The sequence below is a fragment of the Neodiprion pinetum genome, chromosome 1, assembly GCF_021155775.2.
Source record: "Neodiprion pinetum isolate iyNeoPine1 chromosome 1, iyNeoPine1.2, whole genome shotgun sequence".
In the NCBI taxonomy this organism is placed as follows: Eukaryota; Metazoa; Arthropoda; class Insecta; order Hymenoptera; family Diprionidae; genus Neodiprion; species Neodiprion pinetum.
Window position 1 is genome coordinate 40636121 of NC_060232.1, and position 23678 is coordinate 40659798.

At 41.1% G+C, this 23678-nt stretch overlaps 1 protein-coding gene across 1 annotated transcript in view; it reads left to right on the forward strand.

Annotated features, from left to right (window-relative positions):
- LOC124210739 (EGF like, fibronectin type III and laminin G domains protein pikachurin) overlaps positions 1–23678 on the forward strand; it is an 82603-nt gene that overhangs the window by 42790 nt on the left and 16135 nt on the right. Inside the window, exons 6-7 of the mRNA XM_046609019.1 lie at positions 13282–13483; positions 16940–17084. Coding sequence (XP_046464975.1) covers positions 13282–13483; positions 16940–17084 — 347 coding nt within the window. The remainder of the gene's footprint in view (positions 1–13281; positions 13484–16939; positions 17085–23678) is intronic.

Genomic DNA, 23678 nt, shown 5'->3' on the forward strand with positions numbered 1-23678 from the left:
TTAGATATAACTAGTTAGATGTTCTTAATTTGAAAAACATCATTTTTTCATCCCATCGTGAATTATTATCTTTAAAGCAGTATCGGCACTACCTAAGATTTTTCGCGTGAATTGCATTCGGAGAAGAGAGAAGGAGGAAATGGCCGTCGCACGGTATGCGAACACCGTGAAAAAGAAAAGCTCAGGGTGCGCAACAGCGATTGCTGCAAGGGGAGTTATGACGTATTAGAGTCACGGAGTCTTCCGGGGTTTCGGGGCTGCAGCCGTTCTACGACGATGCACCTCGTTGAACTATCGGCTCCGGTGAAGCGAAAAATTTGCAGACGATCCCCTCACATTTTCCCGTAAACCCGATGCGCCGTCATTGAGGAATGTATTCAGACTTACATGTATTACGTATATGCAACGGTACATGTATGTAGAGATGTAATATATTGCATAGATATAGGGTTACATGTACTATAAAATATCGTCGACGGGATCAGTCAAATTCCAAATATATCATTCTAAAGATTTTTCACCTAGAGAACTAGTTTTTATATTTGCTTTCGAAAACTAACTTGTGCATAACTTTAGCTTCAAAGGATGATTCGCTTATTTTCGTATATTTTTGGCTCAGCATCCTTTGAAAAAAAGTTCGTATCAATAAAGCAGATTTTTATTGAATCGACCAAATCATTATTTCACTGTATTACTGATAAAATGTTTATTTCTTTGGATTCTGCGGACTTGCGAATCGTTGACAGATTCGAAGGTAAATCATGTTTCTGCCCGTAAACAATTTGATTGATTGAATATCGTGATTTCACAGGACCTATTAATTCTCTGATTCTATGAAACTACAATGGGTGTACAGGAAAATATTTTACTGATTTACAGCTGTTATTCATATCAGGCAGCAACAGATATCCAACGATAACGTTTTGTTGAAAATAATAAATTTTCATTCGTGTGATTGCGAGTGAGACGTCGTTTGACGTTTATGTGACCCATTTCGTGTCCTGAATTCAATAGAAATGGTTTCATCGATTCTCGTTAAATCGGGCCAAAAAACAAAAACAAAATGAAATTATTACCTCAAGTTTTTCAAATTCATATGACCCTCGGTTCGGAACTGATTAAGGAAATCGATCTTGCTGAATTTTATTTCTTCTTTATTCAATTAGTTTTATTTTCGTGCGTGCATGCAGAGTTAAAAATTATTTGAAAATGAAAAAATAGAATATGTTTGAAAACAATTTGATGCTCAGTATGTCCAAGCTTTCAGGTCACTCGGGTATTTGACAATAAGACTTCACGGTATCGTCATTTTACATGTATATGAAGTCGAACTTCATACAATCCATAAATCCATCCATAAGGTGCAGGGTGTTCCATAGTTGTACTGTGACAATCTGAAACAGTGAGAAAATGTACAACAGCAGGAGGCCAAGCGTCTGGATCTTCTATGACGAGGAGCCGCCCTATGGGGGGCTTGGCAACGGGGAGGGGGGAATTTCGCAGACGGCGTGGCATTCGCACTAGCGAAATGAAACGTTGGCTGAAATGCGAGATGCGTGACCCGAGGGAAAATGAGGGGGAGGTTGCGGGGCACAAAGAAACGGAGCTTTCAGAGTTTCGAACGGTTTTTTGCTTCCGGATATCAAAGTGTTTAAAGAAGAATATATTCCTGGTGTAGAATGGAAGCCACCTTTAAATTTACTGACCATGAGACGCGGGCGCGAAATTCGAATATAAATTTCTGTCGTTTGAAGCGGTTCCAACAATCCGTCAGTGACTGAAACTTGAATTCTACGAGTCTTGTACAATTTGGAGGGTTGAATTTTTTTTTTCACAACACCGTCAACAACACCCTTTAAATATTTGATTTTGTACAGTAAGAAGCGAGTATCAATCTCTCTAGCAGTTTTATAACTCGCAAGGAATTCAGGGGCGGGGGTGAACGGGAAAAAGTCACAAAGCATGAAAGATCTGAAAGGCACGACGACTGAGCGTCGAGTTTGTCTTGCTCCGTTAGAGCTTTTCTTCGCGTACGAGACAGTTCTCTCGACGTTTCTACGTGTAAAAAATTGTCTACCAAAAGAACAGCTCCTTCCAGAATGATAAATTATTCACATCTGGCAGGCTGCATGTATAACAAGATGTAAAGAAATTATTTGATGTAACCGTACCTTGTAGATTACATACAGCGATGACAGTCACGTGCCGAACCGCGAAGCAACAGCGCGGCGATTCTCGTTCATTGCGGTGTTGAAGTTATGCCAGTGATCTGATCACGATGAATATTATTATCGCCCTATTGGAATTCCAATCGTCGTTGGATTCATCATTATCCGATCGAACGCGATTACTCTTCAGCATTCCACGCACGCACCCTGTAATATAAAATCCTCCGCGATTTTATGACCACACAGTCGCAATTTAGGGGGACGATGGAAAACAGGGTCATGTCGAAAAGTAGTTTTTTTTTTATTGAAACACGAGGAAGAAAGTTGCCTCGATGCTACCTGAATAATTTCAAAATCTTACACTATCGATCAATTTATTCGAATCACACATTTTTTGATCTGACTTTCGATTTCTTGTTAATTTACAATGCGTCTAGTATACGGATATAATAATGTGGATATGCGCACGGACAGAGGAATAATAATTCTTTGACCAATAGGAACAAACGAGACACGCAAATCAGTTCAGTCCCCTTTTTCGTTTTATAGTCCGTCTACGTATATTTGATCAAAAAACCAATTTGAGACCCGTCCAGATTACAGGATGCGCGTTAAAAATTCAGAACTGTTAATTTCACGCCGTCGTTGGTTTTGAAAAACCAACAGAATAACGTTCTCGACGGTAAACGGGAGAGAAAAAACCTGCGTGGCTGCGAACGTTTGCCTCGAAACACCTTGTGTCGGGAAAAAAATAAGTCGGGTCTGATAAAAAACGAGTTCGGCCTTTTCTTTTATTATTTCTGCCGACCCTTTTTTTTTTTCACCATCAACCCGTAAAATTTGATCACGCGTCCGCAAGCTCCGTTCCGGCCATCGCGGGAGGCGCGGGTGACTCGATGAAATTAAGAAGCTACTTCGAAAAGCTCGTTCGCCGTTCGCCCGCCGCGGAAAACCGGGGAAAATCAATAAACGAGGAGTTTGTAGACTCGCTTGCCCGGCCGACGGTGATGGTTGCTCCTCTTTAACGCCGGGCGCTCCTCGTCGAAGGGCCACCCTCTTAGGCAGCTGCCGACCGACCCCCCGCCGCACGATCACAACGGCTATACTTAATCACGCGACTGCGACAAACTCTGGATAAAATATCGACACCGCGACTAGCCGTAAGGCTGCGGTGCAGCCGTGGTAAGAATGAAAGAAGAACGGAGAAACGTTGACTCCGGGAACGTGAAATAAAATGAAATGAAATGAAATGAAATGAAATGAAATGAGATGAAATTCCACCCAGGGAAGGACCAACCTAAAGTGTGATTTAAATTTTTGCCATGGCTGATAAGAAAGAGACAGAAAAACGAGAGGAGAAACGCTGCAGGGTTATGAAAAGGTTTAAAGAAGCTAAAGCGAGCTCGGAGTTTTTCCTTGAAACGCGTTTCTTTTCTTTAATTTCGAAATAAAAATTTTTCACCGCATCAATTCTTCGAGAAGAAATCAAATAGTGGGGATTAAACAGTGCGTGGGCTTAGTTTCATTGTAAACGCAATTTTTATGCCAGGCGCGAGATTCCGGCGTATTGTATAAAAAAAAAAAATAAAAAAAATACCCAAAGCTTAATATTGAACCCTCCGACGCAATTCGGTTGGGTTTCTAATCTCAAATAAGGAGGGGCTGTTTTACATATTATCCACACCGAAAATGAATGATTAATCGTTCGAGGTACTTTGCGCAAATATATCGTTTCGAGAATTCACATGAAAATATATAATCGAGTATCCGGGAATTTGTTTTTCATTTTGTCGGTTTTTGGGGGTGAAAAAAAATAAAAATAAAAATAAACTCTAAAAACACAGGTAAAAAAGAACACAAGCCGAAACTGTATTATAAAAATTATTGCCAATAGTGAAAGAGAGAGAGAGATAGAGGGGAAAAAAATAAACCGTTCGGTGTTCGTACTTAATTTTTTTTTAATACACGTTTTCTGCCATACCTGCAGCGAATTCTTCCGTGAACGTAATATTCCATAATAAACAGGAAAGCCAATTCGGCCGGCGTCGTACGTGTAGTAAAAATTTAAACACGTGTGTCACGTGCTCGTCCTTCCGTCTGACCAACACGGCGTATTACCATTGCCTGCAGAACTCGCCTGTTGTATCCGCAGTGATAAATCCCCGTAAGCATAAGGCGTGTTATACGGCTGGTTAAAATATAAATTGCGTAGTCCGCGTGTCACTGACACGGAGGGAATAAAGCGTCGAGGTAGCAGAATCACGTTTCGAGGGACGACTGCACGTGGTTATGGCTCCTAAAAAAATGGCGTAAATTTCCAGGACGACCTGTTGGAATCGGTTCTCCCCAGGTTCTAAAGTCTGAACGACGAAATACTCGGCGGCTCCGAGTGTTACCCGCCTTTTTATAAATATCGGTATTGCTTCGATCCTCGACATAGACGTGCCGCTGGATTCCGAAGGATATCGATCCCCTGATAAACCGGTTAGGCTCCATGTGATGCGCCTGATGTTAGTACGCTGATCCCACTGCCACTGCTTAGTTTTTTTCTCTCCGATCGCTGCAAGTTCAGGGGGTTGCCGAGTTGAAAATCAATACCTTGCGTTTCTTTGATGACAAGATGGTCGCGCAATGCGCATTCATCGAATTAATGTATTCACGAATCGTAAGGGATGATAATTTCTGGAAATATGTAAGGAAAAATATTGTAAATTTGTAAACTATATCGATTATTTATTTCGCGACGCGACCCGAAATGGTTTGAAATTTAGTAGATCCCTTCGATTTCACATTTTTATTTCAACAATCAAGTCGATATTGTTATTTCGTCGATCACAGTCGAAGTCGGTAATATCAATGTAAAAAAAAAATCCGTCTCAAATGAGATTGTATATAAAAATTTCTGAATAAAAACAATCATCGCGGTATAAAATTAAACGAATATATTACATTTTTTTATATTTTGACGCTATTTAAAATAAAAAAAAAAAATACGATGTCTGAGTTCTTGTTTATAAAATTTTATTTTCCACGTCTTGCATTTTTGTGAAACTCATCATCGCGCGCTTGCGAATGAGTTAATTTCATGAATACTTAATGTGCAATTATCTCGTGTCGAAATAACCGAAAAAGCAATGTTTTTCAACCTGCCAACCTTCCCAAAATATTTCCATATTCTGCAGCTAAATAATTATATTCGTGTTATCAACCGAGTTACGATTTGTAAACTCACTTACACCTGTTATTCCAGCATTGACCCTTTCAATCACAAATATTTCAACTCACTATTTTGGCCTGCATTTTATTACTCGGGGGTTTTTAGGATCACTAATTACGAATCTGAGGTTAGAATTTGATAATTTCTGTATCCAAGATGGCGGATCCAATATGGACGATCTAAAATCGAAAAAACCATCAACTTCGATTTTTCCACATTTTAATAGTCATACGAAGTAACGAAGATCACTTCAAGTTGTAAATAAATTGTGATAAGGGTAGGACAGGGAAATGTTTTAAGTGGGACGCTGAGCATCCCTCTGCGACTAAAAGGGTTAATGGCGAAAAGGGCCGACAGGTGAGTTGAGGTCCGGGGTCAAAGGTTCGAACAAAAGGTGACGAGCATGACCGAGAAGCGAAGGGTCGGGTCGCCGACGCAGGTTTCGTTCCCCGACCTTTTCGAATTCGAATGTTAGCCTTAACATTTTGCGCGTGCACAGCTGCCGGTGACGTGGGGAATAACAATAAATATATTTATTTAGAGGGGCTACGGCGTCGCTCACGATCAGCTACAGCGGTAAAACCGCTTTCTCGGTGTTCCTCGCGTTTGACTTGATTACAAAATCGATGGAACCAGTGCAGAAATACTGGCTTTATGGCTATCTTTTTTAGCCTTCTCCTACTTCATTCCTCCAACTCCCGCTCACATAATATAACCCACTGCGATTCGAGAAGCTAATGAATAAACTGAACTTTCGTATAAAAATATGAGGAAAAAGTGACGCTTCACCAGCAGATTTTCATGCTACATTACAAAACCATCGTTGCTCATTTGAATATCGAACGTTACGTACCTACGCTTTATAAATTGGAGGGGCGGGCAAAGTGGGCAACTTACGAAATTAACGCTTCAAATAGAGGTTTGAATCAATGGATCTCCAAATTTTTATTGAAAAACTATAACGCAACCGATTCCGGGCGTTCAACACCGTTGTACGAAAAGTCCGGAAATTGCGGGGAAAATGGAAATTTTTGAAAATTGAAAAATGCTTTGCATTCATTTTAGTATTTACTTGAGAATACTTTGAACATGAGATTAGCTACGTATATGTAAGAGGCTTATGGAGAAAAGGCGGGCAAAACGGGCCCTTCTTCAAACAATGTTTCAAAGTCATGCGCAAAGTTTTAAGGGTACGCTTTTATGCTCGCCTTTTCCTAAGTTCTCATGATATATAGTTGATTTCGTGTTTGCAGTTTGCTAGAGCAAGCAAATAATGAAATTTAAAACATTTTTCGAAGTTTAAGAAAAATTGTGGAAAATTTTCAGGACTACCCACTTTGCCCGCCCCTCATCTTCATATAATTCAAACCGCCCTAAGGTCCTTCATGGTCTTCGCCTCTCGATGTTTTGTACACCCTTCGTCATTCGCTATTTATTTATACAGTGTGATAGCGTTTGCAGTCTCCCTGATTTTTGTCCTGAAAGTTTTACACGCAGATGCAGGATGCGTACAAAATCATATAATTACCGAGTATAAACATAATATTTCATGCATTCATTTAATTAAGGGTGAACCTCGAAATCCCCCGCTTTTTCAATTACGTTGAATGGAGAAAAGAAAAAAACAAAGAAAAAGTAAAAACGGGCAATTCATTTTCTCTGTGTTAACAAAAAACTCTCTTGTGAATAAACAATGAATGTAAGGTTTCGTCGAAAATGTCACCGAGAAGAACGATAATGAAAAATTTACGGTTCTAGTAGGAATAGATAGGGTAGAAATTTGTTTACGAGAAACAGCATTCATTGTTTTTGTTTTAAAATTGAGATCTGAATTCGGCAATATGCCGCCTATGACTCCCACAATTTTCTTACATTGCAGTTATTTCCTAAAAACAGCAATACATTTCTTAAATTTATTTTCTCCAGACATATACTGCAGTGTGTAAAAATTAACTGGAGGGTAAAAAAGCTTCATAATTTATTTAAACCGTTGAGCGGTTTTCTCGTTACTTTTTTATTTTTCTACCTTTAAAGAGAAAGAAAAAAAAAGAGAGAAACGGGCAGGGAGTGGAGGTGAATATAATGGTGTACCCAGTAATGTGTCATTTTCGGTGACCCAGTTACGCGCTGTATAACATTGCGAGGCTCGGCATAAGCGGCATCCTCGCATCGCAAGCTGCTTTCGCAGTGGAATTCGTCGCCTGACAACCCACCGCGCCAAATTTCTCCCCCGCCGCCGCCACTTTTCCTCCTTTAATAATCTACGCGGTAAAATAATCGTAAATGGCGTAATGACGTCACGTCGAAAATAAGCAGCTCGGAGACGAAATTCCGATACGCCCAGCAATAAAGTCGAATTCTATCAGGCACGAGAAATTTCCCCTTATCGAGTAGAATCGATAAGAAAAGAGAAAATTTACTCCAATTGTGAGAAGAAATTCGTTTCCATTGACAAAGCTTCTTTCTCGTCGCTCCACGATAATAGAAAACAATTGAATTGCGGATGTTATCACTTCTCTGGTATTTAAAAAGTTGATCGAAAATTGGCCGATTAGAAGAAGAAAAAAAATGTTTTCACGCTATTCAGATACGCGAAGTTATAGTTTGATGTGATCTAAGCTAGAGATGCGAAAATTGTGGGGTACAATTTTAAAAGTCAAAATTCTTGAAATTCGGTTTAAGGTCGGCTCGAATCAAAATTTCGATAAGTGGTAGTGTTTTTATTTTCTCCGTGACAGCTCAGACTCTTTTGGTTTCTTATACCTCTTGAATTCTCGTAGAAAAAGAAGGTCAAAGGTATTCGATAAACGATGTCTGCCTTCACCGCAACCGCTTTTACTTTGACTAGCCCCACGGCTCGTGACTTTTACCCGATTATGCATTACACTTCAAAAGGCTAGCTAAACTGCTATAATAAGACTAGGTTATGAGAAAATTCTCCTCAGGCGTATCTGCCAGTCTTCAAACAATATCCAGAGTTAACTCTGCAACGTGAAGAACAAAAGTTGCTAACCATTTTCCACTCGAATGATTAGCCATCAAATCACGTCACTACTTTTTGAAAAAGAGTTGAAACTGCGAAACAAATATGACAGATATATTGGAGTTTAATATCTATGAATTATTTCTGAAATTAAACTTTAAAACGGATTGTCAAACTTTTTTCGATTTAAAAATTCATGCCGATATTGTCAATTGCAAATTGTAAAACATTATTAAATTGTTTCTTACTTTTATGAGGTAAAGAGTTGCGCAAGGAGCTATTTAAACACCTTAATTTTTGTAGACGTTACTCGTACAAACATCCATGAACGTACACTGATTGTGAACAGACAGGAAAAGTTCGTTTCTTCAGACTTTATTGGCGTTTAAAATTTTACGCGAATCTCAAGAAGTTCACCGACGTCTCCTCTCAACAACCTACTTCGGACCTTCCTTTCCAAAAACCGTTATTCCCCCCCGGTATCGCTTCCAAAGGCTGTTGTTGCAGTTTTTCCAGCAGAAAGGTGTAACTAAATTATTTGCTCTTAATGTTTTTTTCGCCTGCTTCTGCCATTCGAGTTCCGCAATTTACTACACAGTCTTTAACCATTTTCACTTCTTATCGCAGTGAAGAAGTATATTTCCAACTTCACTTCTACTGTATTTTCTCATAACTATTGCGATGGTTTAAATTTCGTGCAACAATAAACGGATGACAAGATCTTGTCAACAAAACGTAGCAAACGAAAGAAATTGATTTTGCTTCCTAATCAGCAGGAAATGTTGCATTGACAACTTTAATCGCACAGCAAGTAATTCCTTACATGACATTTTCTTATGATTCCAATAATATGAGCGGTGTTGCAGCAATACTCATTTTGCTAAAATTTTTTACCAACTAAACAGCCGATGAAAATTTTCTTATGTAGTGTCATTCGAATTTCTTAGGATTCATCCCCTTCACGTGTCGGGGATGTTGTTTCATTCCTGCTCGTATCGATATTGATTTTTTCAATGCTTTCTTCGTTTGCCACAATTTTTTACTCGGACGGCAAGGGTGGCCATTCACCCCTAAATCAGACTGATTACAAACTCGGCAAGAAATTGGCCCGGGCATCGTCAAAGCGCGGGTCTCCAAATGTTTTCAGAACACTCAAAGTGAAACGAGCAAATGGCGTGTTCCTCCTTCGCCAGTCGGCACCGAAAACCCATTTCTCCGCACTCGCACCGTCGCATAGAATCGATAGATTCGAACCACACGAAGCGGCGCGACGCTTGCAAGCTCTGACAAACCGTGTTTCGTGTATTGCGGGTAGTAAATGATGCGTGTAATGCTGCACACGCCTCGGCTTCGTTATTACCATAATCGATTCCGCCGCTGCAGGACCTCCTGCATTCGGCACGCGAGGATCGAGGATGTCGGGGGGCGGGTTTGATGTTCCGAATTTGAAAAGTTACGAAAGTGCTTAATTCCGAGGTATTTGGTGGCGAAAGTTGAAGTCAAGAAATCAAACCTTGAAGAAACGACAAAGCTTCGAATGGTCGAAAATCCGACGGCTCAAATTTCCGAAATGCTAGATTCCAGAAATTCAAGTTACGATTGAGTAAAGTTCCGATAGAGCGAAATTCCAGAAGTTCACGGAACTGAAATATCGTCGATTATTAGAAATTTTTCAGATTTTTAAAGTTTGTCATTTTCGCACTTTCGAAACTTCGACTTTTCGGAGTTACGCTTTTTCGGGATTTTGTCCTTTGGGAACTTTGCGTTTCCGGAACTTTTGAGCGTCGGGTTTTGGACAATTCGAAAATTTAACGTTTCGTCAAAGTTAGATTTTATTACTTTAACTTTCGCCGCGAAAAAATTCGTAATTTCGCTCTTTCGGAACTTTTAAAATTCGGAATTTTAACCTCGCCCCAACGTCGGATAACCGCCGTCCGCGTTTCGTACTCCAAGGCGTCCTTTCGACCGAGTAAAACGCGCGGCTGCACGAACTCGCCATAAATTCGACAATTAATTGCAAGGGAGAAACTTTCCTAGGTGTATGTATATCGAACCGCCACGCGACGGTTTTCCAAAAAGCTCCGCTGCTATACGAACTCGGGAAATCCTCGAAATCGTTTAAACAGCTTCGATAATTCGCCGGTTTAGGTTAGTGAAAAAATTTCACGCGTCAGTGTAATTTCTCGAGTTTGATCGATGAATTTCAATTTTCGATATGATCCTAGAGTGAATCGCACCAATTTCCGGGTGAATGAATTTCGTGCTGGTTTCATGTTTTTTTGTTCAATTTTGATAGCTCGACGGCTACCGCTGCCACCAAATTTCTCCCCCGGTAACGATTTTATTACTCGTCACGCGTGTGCGTCTGTGCGTGTATAGAATGGGAAAATTGGTGTGTATAGATATATATATACATATACAACCAGGTGAATCGAACGGAGGGGAGGAGCAGCTGAGGCGGCTTAATGGAGTCAGGAATTTCCCTATGGATTAGCCTATATATGTATGTACATACCTGTATGTAAGAGTACGTGTAGGTATGGCACATAGTCATATATACTAGCTCGCCGGTTACCATCGTGCAAAACCCCGCGCAAAGTCTGCAACTACGCGCTGCCTCGAGGGCAATCAATACGATAGATAATTTGAATTCTTTGGAAAAGCCTGTAATTATACTAGTACAAGGGCCCGACAACTAACTCCATTAATCAAACTCCCGGAAGCTTGATTTCCACTCTCGAAATTCATTTCGCGGCGCATGCTGATCGTTGGCGAAAGAATTTCGAAGACCTCTGGCGTGCATCGCGTAGGTTGAACAGTTCGAGGAAATATCAGGGGGCGAATTTTGAACGTTTCAGATATTTTAATTTTTTTTTTGAGAAAAGAAAAAAGTGAAAGTACAAGCGCAAATTTTATCCGAACAATTTAATTTCATACTTTCATGTGCGTAGTCAAGAAGTAGAAAAAAAATAAATTAATAAATAAAAATCAGTGGAGTCACTCTGAACAGAGAAATAAAAAAATAAGTTAAAGAACGAACGAGGTAACAGAGAAAATAAGCAGGACGCTGCAGGCTTCATTCACGAGGCAATGCAGCGTTTTTGCGTAGCGGGGATGAAGGGGGGATGCACGGGATAAAAGGGCTTCCGACTCATTGCCGGAGCTCATTTATCGCCGTCTCGGTAACACGCGAAACATCGCGTTTCCCCTTCGAAGTCGCGGCATATTTCCCGTCGTGATTGATACGGATCCTCCGAATTTAGTTTCGGTTGCCATCTGCGCGGCTTAGGATCGGCAATTTTTTACCCTTGTCCTTTTTTGTTTAATTTTTTTTTTTTTTACCTCGTTGTGTTTCCCGGCTCCCTTGTCAGTTTTTCTTTTTTATCAGCCCCCCACCCCCACCCCGCCCGCTCCCCTATATTTCCACCCCTGCCGGATACACCCCGGCTTTCTTACGACGTCGACTCACGGTTCACGAATCAATCTTTTTATAATGCGGCGCTTTACCTTCGTTCGTTCCCTGGTTCACCTCAAACCCTGCCACACGTCCTGTCGGATGAAACAACGCTTCGTCTCACGTATGGGATTCGAGGTCACGAATGGATTCTCGCTTAATCGTCTGCTGCAGATACCTTTTATCATATCCTTTTTTTGAATGAAATTTTTGGAGAAAGTCGTTCCCACTGTCTGTGTGCATTAAGGGGGGGTAGAGCTTGAACGGTCCAAAATCATACTTATTTTAAGGAGGTTTTGTTTTTTAAAGAAAATCAAAATATTCAGAGAAATTTGAGTTTGAGATCTTTATTATTCATAGTTTCAAGAACATTTCAGAATTTTTCCATCGAAATCAATAACAAAATGCCGGCACGACTCGTAAAAGTAGCGAACGACCACGTTTTCAATCCGGTGGCGCAGATTCCTCGGTCAATTCTTATCGAATCAATTTAAAATTTTGAAACAATGTTTAAAACTTGTTTATCGATTCAAGCTCGTGGCTAGGATTTTGAATTTCAGTCCCAAAATTTTTTTAAACAATTTTTTGTTCATTATCGTAAATATTTGAAATTTTCTTTTTTTAACATTTGGGCTACGAGCTCAATTCCGAAAAGATGTTTTTAACTCAAGAAAATTTTCCTATTTGTTTACAAGTTGAATGGTGGTGTCAGGAGATGCGCCACCGCAAAAGCTTTCGAGTTCGGAGTCGTTCGCTACTTATATGCGCCATGCCGCCATTTTGTTATTAATTTCAATGAAAAAATTTCAAAATGGTCTTTAAACTATAAATAATAAATCCCTCAAACAGAAATTGCTCCAAGTGTTTTCATTTTCTTTAAAATCACTCCTAATGTAAGAATAAGCATGATTTTAGACCGTCTGAGTCGTACCTCTATCCCTCCTAATTCCGCCTAAAATTGATATCGTATATTTTGGAATGCTTGTTTCAGGGCTAGTCGAAAAAAATATTCAAGTTCGGGAAAACGGTTTGTTCATCTTTCCGGGATTTTATCCAAGGTACCGTCCCACTGTTATATTCCGGTTTTGGGACAGCATAAACAATTGGACTTCCGGAACACGTGATTCGATAATCCACTTAGGGCTTAAAGCTTAAGGGAATACAACCTTTTACAAGAAGCGGGGTGCACAGCTGGGGTGAATTGTTTCATATACATACCTATACGTGTAATATAACATCTCTCTCCCTCCCGTAGGATTATCCAATGTGATCACATCTCGCAATCGGAGGACATACAAGCCGTTCACCCTACCGCGGTGCATTACGTCAATACTCCACAAAATTGGCGAAAAACCTTTTCCCGATTTAACGAATCGTACATTCAATTATCCCTATGTCCTGATGATTAAGTAACGATGATTAAGTAACGGGTCATAATGCGGGGGTTTGAATTTCACAGAATCGGAGGTGAGGTCTCCTCGTTTCACCGGATCCGGTTGGCTCGCATTTCCGGCGCTGAGAGCGGCGTACAAACACGTTCAGCTGGAACTCGAGTTTCGCCCGGAAGCCTGGGACGGAGTTCTCCTGTTGGCCGGGGAGCGGGACGATCTCCAGGGTGACTTTATGGCCCTGATACTCCATCACGGCTTCGTGGAGTTTAGGTAAGCGGAACCGAACCTTGAATCATCTAGCATCAGGTCCCAGGATGGTATTTCATTGCCCCATTCACAAAATAAAGAATATGCACTAGGTTTCCAAGCCCATTTTTTAGGAACTAGGATTCGAGACGGGTTTGAAAATTTTCACCAATGACTTGAATTCGCCGAAAATGTAGAGACTTTTGTTCTCAGGACAAGTGACGTTATTGAATTTTCCGTGCGACAATAGGAGTTGGATGAAGTAGAGAAGACAAAGCGAAAGAAACGAAGATGCTGATTTTGTTTAGGCGTTGCAGGGTCGAGTTTTCGGAGAATCCTGTCCGCCGGCGGATCCTCGTATGGGTTTCAAGTTTTCGTAAAGTTGGGAACGAGCCGTAAAAAGTTTACTCACAATTCTTGAGTGGGTCCGGTAACGCGTTTCGGCGACAGGAATAAAAAGAGGCAGAGTCAGTCGCGTCATGGAACGGTAGACTCTCTCTCACTGCGTGTCTGTCTGCCCCTTGTCTGAACGATCGATGTTGAAGAGGATGAAATCCTATTCCAAGATTTGGCCTTTGCCACATATTCCGTGTTTTCTGGGGCCAACTACAGAAGTCCGCATAATTCATCCTCCTTCGCGTATCAAATCGAATTAACTTTACCAAGACTCGAAGATTTAATGACTAATCATGTGCAGTTATATGTATAAATTTTGGTAAGCCGTAGCTTTTGACCGATCATTCTCACAAAGAGAACCAAATATATGAATAGGTATATTCGAATTTTCATTTATCTCGCGCGATCATTTTACACTGGCAGTGTTGAAAAAATCAAGCTTATTTCCGGATTGCAGATATCTCGGAAAAAACTCGGAACAAAACGGATGGTAAAAACATTCGGGACTTGTCTGCGCAACTTCGGGCTGAGTTCGTTGCCCCACAGTCTTCTACCATCTGGAGAAGCTCGAGCTTTTGGCAAGCTTGACCTTTCAGGTTGAATGCCAGGATACAAATAGCAAAAAGAGTTCTGGACACAGATTCCTGCATTATTAACGCTAGCCAAGACACAAACCTTTTTCAAGAACGTTCGACACTGAGGGATATTTTCACTTTGACTGATTTGATGGAACATCGGATCATTTGGCTGTCCGACATTATCGATAAAGTCAGTCACAACGTGGATATCCCCCACCGTTGGAAACTCTTGAAAAAGGTTTGTCTCTTGGCTGGTGTCGGTAATGTAGGAATCTGCGCATAGAACTAACCTTGCTATTCTACTGCTCTGTCGCTGCTATCGCTAATTAGGTACAACTTGGACTCGCGATTTTAGCCCATTATCCACTGCCACGTTACGATTATACTTCGGGTCTCCTTCCTTTGCCTTTCACCTACTGTGTAGGCATTGAAAGGCCACCGGGCTGTCTTTGTCACAAGGCTAGGTTTCTCGCGAGCAGTTCTGGCAAACTTCCAACTTTCAATTTTCATTGTTTTCTCACGTAATCAACTCTCTTACATTTTGGATCCAAACTCGACGCTAGGCTTTCCACAAACCGCGTTTCTGGACTATTCTGGACATGTTCGCGGCTGCTGGTGAACTGCTACAGATCCCAAAGAAATGCTTTTTTTTGTGAACAGTTCCTTATTGGGTAGACCCGTCGATTCTTCAGTGGAATCTTTGGAAAAATTACGATTCGTTCACAGAATTTTGATTAGATTTTTTTATTTTTATTTTTGCCAAATAATGTTACTACACCAAATTTCAATTTGTTCAAACTAGCAATTCTCGGTACGGTATGTTTGATTTGATATTTGAAAACCTAAGAATATCTTAATTGAGTCATTCCTAGGTTATACATATACCTACGTATATCAATTAGTTATAAAATTTGCATTTTCGTTGCTAATTTGACGAAAACATACATGGTCCAGAAATAATCATGCAACTTTAGTATATTCATGTTTATTCTTTGTTTCAGTACTTCAGTGTAATCACTAGAATTTAATTACTTTTATAATCCTAATCATCCTTATACAATTCTTTTCCCGCTGATCAAAATTATTGAAAAAAGTTGCCACAGTGTGAGATTCCGAAAAACAGAAATTCGCAGCTCTCTGAATCGTTTCCTTAAATCACAGCTAGAAGAGTTTCAATCGGCATAATTCGCGCATCTATAGCTTAAATACGCTTTCTCAACTTTGATATTTCTATATTCGAAAAATATAAATTAACCTGCGTACGCTTCTGGCGCATCAAAGAGACTTACATTGCAAGATAAACCGTCTTCCTTAATTTTTCACCCGCGTTGCTCTTATCATCATCCGTGAGATGCCGCGTCGCGAATCCGAGAAGTTTCCAGTTGCACTGCGAGGGTCAAGAAATTGACACTAATCTCTCGTTAAAGTGCAGGTTCACCGACTGCAGCGAGTTGTTAGCCGTCAGCGCCAACAAGCCTGTAAAGCCAGGATTGGCAGATGGCCGGAAGACGATAAAAACCGAGGGATGAAAGGTGGAGTGGCTAGACCATTTCTCCCGGAGCGTTTCTTCCCTTCCCTTCCCTTCCCTTATCCCTTTCTCCGTGTCTCCGTCGTAAATAGAATTAATGAACCCTAATTGAGATTAGCTTACGTCTCCCATCGCGAAACGACTGCTGCTCGAGGCGTGGGGTGAAATAAGCACAGGGCCCACGTATCACAAGGCATAAGAAGGGGTGGCCCACACGCCCAGCTTGCTTCTAGGTACCTGCACAACTACCCTGGCTTATTGGGGCCATACGCCATCAGCTCGGCTCTTCCCGGGCTTTCTCTCAACTTATGACGCACCACGGCCACCCTTAAAGACGGCATGACACCAGACAACGGAGACTTATACTATTGCTGACTGATTAAGATTTCGAAACGACTCGACTCTCCCGAGATAACGATCCACCAACCCGTCTAACTAAGTCTCGCCAACCCTCAAACCTCCTCCACCTTCCAGAATTGACTCGCTCTGAAATGAGACGGAATACGCAGCGAACGAGATTTCATCCTGTTTGTTCAAAGCCGTGGGTTTTTGCTCCCCCCACTCTCGTTGTTTTGTCTTTCGATGATGAGTTTTTGGGAAGGGATCGAGACGCTCGATTAGGAATGAGGGTATGGAGTAAAATAGACATTGATAAAGAGAAAAAAATGCTTGTCATCCTTGAGAAAATTTTTTTAAATAATATTTCGACGTTTCTTAACCAAGTAAGGTGCAGAAGAACAGTCGAATTTGTTGATAAAAATTTTCTTTTACAAAATACCGACACTCAGGCAATTTTCGTATGTGTTCTTATTACTTGGTATATGTTTTTTGTTCGAAAACACGACAGAATACTGAAAGCTGGGACGGTTTATCGATTTCCTCGATTCTTTTGAATCGTTTTTAAATTCCTTATCTGTAAATGAAGGCAAGAAATGAATTTTCGCACATCACAAATCCGTTCGTTTCACATGATTGCAGATTCGACTGTGGGAGTGGCGTCGGAATCGCTCGGACGTCGGAGACAGTGAAACTGAACGAGTGGAACACCCTGGCAGTTTACAGGCATCGATGGGATGCCTGGATTCAGCTTAACGGGGGAAGGCGAGTGCAGGGGAGATCGAAGGTACGTTTCAGTCGTGAATTGAATGGCGAAAAAAAGGCAAGAATCGCGGTACGTGGAAAACGGCGCGGAAAGTGCAGCCAGCGTTTGAAAAGTACACTCTGAGAAAAAAGTCATTCATTACAAAGTAACCATTTTCACCAAATATATCACGGTAAATATGAAGCGATAACGTGTCCAAAGTAAACAAAGCCTTGGTTGATTTCGCAAAATGCAGAAGAACCGCTTTTTTCGTTTGAAAAAGGTATGTTTTTTGAGGAATTTGGTTCATTCACGGATACCTTTTTCAGATTCAACAAAGTATAGGTCGTCCTCCGAAACAAATACTTTGTTGCAGATGCATGAATACTTAATGAGTCGTTTTACTGAAACAAGAAACCGATTTACTCATTTTAAACAAAAAAGTGCAAACAAGATATTGTTTCAAAGCAATTAAGAATTTGTTCAGTAGATAGGCAAGGAGAGTTCTGGATATAAATTCCTTTACCGGCATTTTACTTCGATTAGCCAAGACGCAAACCTTTTTCTAGATAGTTTTCACTCCAACTGACTAACATTATCGATAACGCCGAAAAATCCGAGTTATCCGAAGTGACGCGAAGACTCGATTCTATTAGATCTTTGTGGATAGATTAGGATTATAAAAGAGCGATTGACCGTCGCCGGTGTTGCGAAATTTCGAGGTAAAACGGCAGGTCGAAGGATGCAGTGATTACCGTGAGACGGATTGACTCGGTGAAAGTGATAAATCCTTTGATGGTTAGCTTAATTACCGGAGTACTGGAAAATTGGAGAAGAAAGCACCGCCGGCAGGAGGACGAGAGGGAAGTCCTTGGCGTTCAACCGAAGAGGACGAAGCCTTATCGCACCCTACTCTCCGAATTCCCACCCTGCATCCTGCTTCCCAAGCCGAGGAAGCTGAAGTTCGGTATCACGCCTCAGACCTCGTTTTTCTTTTTCCCTTCAGGGGAGATGAAAATTTGAGAATTCGGAATTTCGAAACTGGTCTGTAATTGCTGTCGGTGTGAAAAAAACGATGTTCGGTTTCACTATGAATCATCTCAATGAACCAAGCTAGTTGTTTTTTCTTCTTTTTTTCCTGTCTGACGTATAATCAGCGCACTGATGAATTACTGAGTATTTGTCCGGTTTATTCTCTGCTGAGATAATTACTCTAGATAATGGACGTTAATCCGCTGGGTACGTTTTTCTTTGTTGACAGTCATCGCTTGAAATTAGCAGTGACCGTGACGTGGAATTTTTTTTCAACCGGAGCTCTTCCCGAGCATAATCTTCCGTGTAACGTTCTGTTGCCTGAAACTGGCGGATGACATGTGTAACTCATGCAATAATAATAATTTTCCACCCCTTTGATGTGAACACGATGTTGTAAAAATTTGACTCGGAAAACGGGGCGTTATACCTATACATATAAAGGTAGATAACTGGAGTGGGAATTTATCGTTAATACACTGAAAATTTTCAATCACTCTGCGCTGTATGTATACACCAAGTCCTGGCAAAATGCAAAACTGGAATACGAAAATTGTACACCGAGTTTTTTCCACGTCGAACTTTTTCCCTCTATCCAATTCCGATCGAGCTAGCGTGGAGAATTCATCGCCGAGTGAGGATCGATGTTTAATATGCAAACAGTGAATCGAAGCCAATCAATATTATGCTTAGAATCGGGTGAAATGGGCTTTTGCAGCAAAAGGAGCAGCGGTCGCGTTTTAATTTGACGGTAGTTTTGATCGAGCTTTTTCACTTCGAAGGATGCGAGATTTCGTTTTAGTTTTACACTGCACTCCCGATATTGTAATTTACGTGCGGAATTCCTTTTCAGTATAAAGGCTGGAGGAAAAATCGCTGGGAAGGAATGGGGCGTATTTTTAAGGAGATTCGACGAGGCGCTTGCCGAGTGACGCGCAGGACTTTTCTTATGCAAAGTTTAAAGTTCATGCAATACACTGGAGGTTATGTATGCACATAACACTCTTGACGTATGTGTGTACATATATAGTTCCAAAGTATATAAATACGCTCATACATAGGTACGTAACTAGTTTCTTGCCATCGTGGCGAGCGGCAGTCGTTCAATCGAGACTTCTAATTGTAAGAGCCATTCGATCCCGCCTGCTATAGAAATACGCGAATAAAATTGAATCTATTGTCTGCGTATAACTCGAGAGAAAACTTGGGCGAGTTTGAGGAATTAATTTTAATGCCAGGATCGAATTTCTCGCATCACCTTCGGTCGTGTGAAAGATTGGTCAGACTTTCGATGCTGCTTCATCGAACGCTGAAAATAAACAAAATGTGCTGTTGTTTTAGATTTTTGTTTCGCTAGGTATCAAGCTTTTGAAGAGAATTAACATATTTTTCAAAGAAATTGTACAGATTCCGAGCCACCGATCCCCTTCGGATAAAAAATCGCGGAATCCTCGCATCTCCTGCAAAATCGATCCAACGTGTGTACAGTAGTACCTCGGATTGAAAAAAGTTGAAAAGAAAAAGAGAACAGGGTCGTTGAAACAGGCGATGTTGGGTGTCGGGTGTCGCGTTTCAGCCGCAAGAATGTCTAGCTAACATATCCAGGCCATGTATCCGCGGAGCATGCATACCTATACGTACCTATACATATATATGCGCGGAGGAGAGAGCTTGCGGATCGGAGATTCCTGGCCTTGCTTGCCTCGCGAGGTGATAAAAAAGCGCGAGACACGGCGAAGCTCGTCGCCCCCCGTACCTACATTGTTTTACATTACATGAGACATGTCGTTGGCTGCAGGGCGTCGACGGGATGATGATTAAAACGAAAAGCTCGCTCGTTACAGGCACTCCTTGCCAGGCGTGAAACTAGGAGAAGCGGCGCCGCGCCGGTCGAATTTGTACCTACTTGATATGCGCGCCGTCTGCCGACGCCACGACACTGTTTCACCGTCTTCCTAACAACCCCCATCCGTCACGACGCCTTTTCGAAAGCCGGAAACTTTTTTTGGGGGGGGGGGGGGGGGGGGGGGCGAGGTGTATACACACCTATGAAAACTTTGAGGGGAAAGAAGCTGAATTATTGAGTTGTCGACAACGGTATTGATCTTGGCCTCTTTACCGGCTACATGCACCATGTATAATGTACGGTGCTTACTTATAATGTACGACTCGCTTTCTATACCCGTACATTGGTATATATATATATACAAATAAGGAGCTTTCCGATCGCAGAAATCGATCTTCAAACAAACTATTCACGGCTTCAAATTCTTCACTCATATTTTCATAGCGTATTTTTATAACGATAATCATCCTGCAGATGCCACATTTTGCGTAGTAACGCATTTCTCTGAAGTTTTTCTTTCAACTTCCTGATTCGAACTGATTAATTTCAAGTCGACGTTACCGTGCACTTTTTATCCAGTTGCGTGACAAACTGTATCGAGAAATTTTTGAAGATATGAATTTGTGACGAAACACCGTTCGTGTGCCAGATTCCAAGAACATCGAGTATTGTAATTACGATGTCGCCGTTCCCAAAGTTTTGGTGGTCTGCATTTTGTTAACTGGACTTGCAGGTAGAGGGATTGAAAAGTTTTCATTGACACATCTTTGTTGCAAATGTAATAACTAGTCACCAATATTTCATTGTTAAGTGTAAAATAGAAAAGATTGCAAAAAAAAAAATAAAAAATCAACAAAAAGAGGGTAGATTCAATAAGGCTGTTACGTCCGGCGTACCGCCACTTATCTTCTCCATCTTTTCGCTGCTTATTAACTCTCCCGGATTCCTTACAGTAATCTTATAGCCTCTTTCCCGTCCTCTTATCCGCATCCGGCCTCACACCACTCCTTATTGCCCTTATTCGGATAATTCTATTCCCCAATACTCTGAATTCTCGCACCTTTCTTGCACTCGCACTCTTTGTGTCAGACACGCATCTATTCCAATTTCTATCCCTACGCCCAACCAACTCAACTTTTAATTATAAATCCTGATTTCATCTGTTCAAAAATCCACTTCGTTTACACATTTACGCTACTCGATAGTCCAATAATTCAACACATTCAATTAAACATTCTTCGTCGCATATATTGCTTTTTCATCACCGACGAAAACGGACCCAAAGAAATACATAACAACATCCTGGGTGGGTACAGAGGCGTATTGACAGCCGCTCGTCAATGCCAACTCCGACCTCTATTCCGTAACGAGACCAAGAGTTTTCCTTATCGTGAAACTCAATTTAAAAAAAAAAAAAAGAGAATAACATACATTCTGGACTTCAGGGACTTCAGGTTGACAAGGTTTGGAAATACATTTGATGAAAGTTTGGTATGGAAACACGTTAGAAATGTGTTTACTGACAACTTGAAAAAGGTAGAACGTGCACGGATCGCCTTCAGCTTTGGTGCCGATAAGGGGATAAGGACAGTTAATTTAACAACTTCGTCATAGTTTAAAATTGATTGGTTTCTTGAATCAAAGTTCATTATGCGAAGTAAAATTCTTCAACAAAAATTTTCTGTTGTAAGGATTTTTCCGCACTGATGGCTCAATTCATCCTTTCGATGTCACATATATATATATATATATATGTAAGTTTGAGACTAATCCAAACTACAGCGCGACTATCAGAGGTCGTCCGCTCGGCACACCTACCAAGCCAGAGACAGCGGTCGTCATGCTGATTAGTCGAAACTGCGTAATCCAAACAGAAACACGCAAAAGGCTCGTAGCGCTTGGCGCTAAGGTTTATAATCAAACAAAGTTAATAATTATAAGTACTAGTTGTTGATTCAGGTAATCCTGGGCATAATTCCATATTGTAATTATCTGAATCGTTTGAACATATGTAAATAGTGTAAATATATTACAGTTATTACCAGCATCAACCGCAGTACTTTATTGAAAACAAGATAGCCCTTAACTACGAAAGATAAGGGATTGACTTATATATATATATATATTATATGTATATCCATCGATGAACCATTCCTTATCCTTCAAACATAGTGTTGAAAACAATAGTTAAAAACAAAAAATCATGTGAGTAGTGATGATCAATTATTCTGATTTGCAAAAAAAGAAAAAAAAAGAAAGAAAAAACCAATCAGTTTAACTATTTACAAATAACTTACTTGTCAAATTTTTTTTCTCGGAATTCCTATCATTCACACGATGAGGAATAAATAGTTCGTCGAAGTATGTGAGCCGTCAAAAAGATGAATCGGGTATCTGATCGGTGTGGAAATGACCTTACGACAAAAATACTTGTTTCCAACATTTATTTCGGTGTCATTCGAACTCCGATTAACAAATAAGTTCATTCTTTCAAAGTATACACATCGAAATTGGTTCTGCGACAGCTAATTTTTCTTCCTAGTCGACTACGTTGACAATGGAGAAGAATCAATTTTCGCATACAGCTATATGCCGTACCTGTAATGATACTCTTAAAAGCTCGACCGACTTTCCCGCAGGTATTAGTAAATGCTTCGGCGCGTATAACTGCAATTTCTGCGGGGTTGTTTTTCCCCCGCGTTTCCGGCTGTCGTCGCCAGGCATTCCCCACCCTCTCCGTCATTGCTAGCCTAATTCAAAACCTCCGCGTTCCCTTCCAGTTTTAACTTGAAATTCCAATTAAGCTCGATTGTCTAGCTGCGGGGAGACACGTGGATCCTCCGCACCCTCTGCCAGCTCTTTCCTGCCGCCTCCGACGAGAAAATTCATTACTCTAGGACCCTCGGACCAACGGCAAATCGGCGGAGAGGATTCTGCCTCCTTCCTCCATCTCTTCGTCGTTCCTCCCTTCATCCTTCCGCTAAATCCTGACCGATGAAGTGTCGGCGTGCCATATTCCGCGCAGACGACGACGGTGACGCCTCGCTAAGAGCTAAACGCTCTTTAAAGCTCCTTCACTTACACTTCAGACTCCTTTCCCCTTCTTCTCGCGAGCGCCATCTTTACGTGTCGCTTTTCTCTCTCTCAGTCTGCAGCGAGACTCGTGATACTTGGAAATTGTTCGGTAATAAAAGTTTGTATATACTTATACGTCACCGTCTAAGTGCCCTCTCGCAAAACCGGAAGTTAGTGGTCTTGAGAACGAGACAGTGCAAACAGAGGTTAGCGAGCTGGAAATGTAGAAACGAAAAAAATATCACACCTCGAGATGGGGTGTAAACGGAGAAAGCGAGAGAGAGAGAAAGTGACAGAGCTCAAAGCCTCGCCGTTTTGGGGGTCAGAAATACCCACGTGGGTGACGTATACGTTAACCTTGCCAATTAGCTGCGCCTGTTTAACCTTGGTTTATTGTCCCCCAATTTTAATCCGTCAAAGCTTTAACGAAGGGAATGTAATTAGCTTCTGCAGGAAAGTTTCGTATCTGTTTATATGCGTTAAACTACGGTTATATACAGGGTTGTTAGCGCTGTTCGTCCCTCGAATACGTGAGCTAGCTGCGTAGAACGCGATAGCGAGTAAATATGGAATAATTAAAACGTATAATTAGTGCGATGCAAATTGCAAAATATACAACCCCATTTGGTAGTTCGCTTATCTTTGTATATAGAAGCTCTCGTTTTTTGCCCTCTCGAAAACAT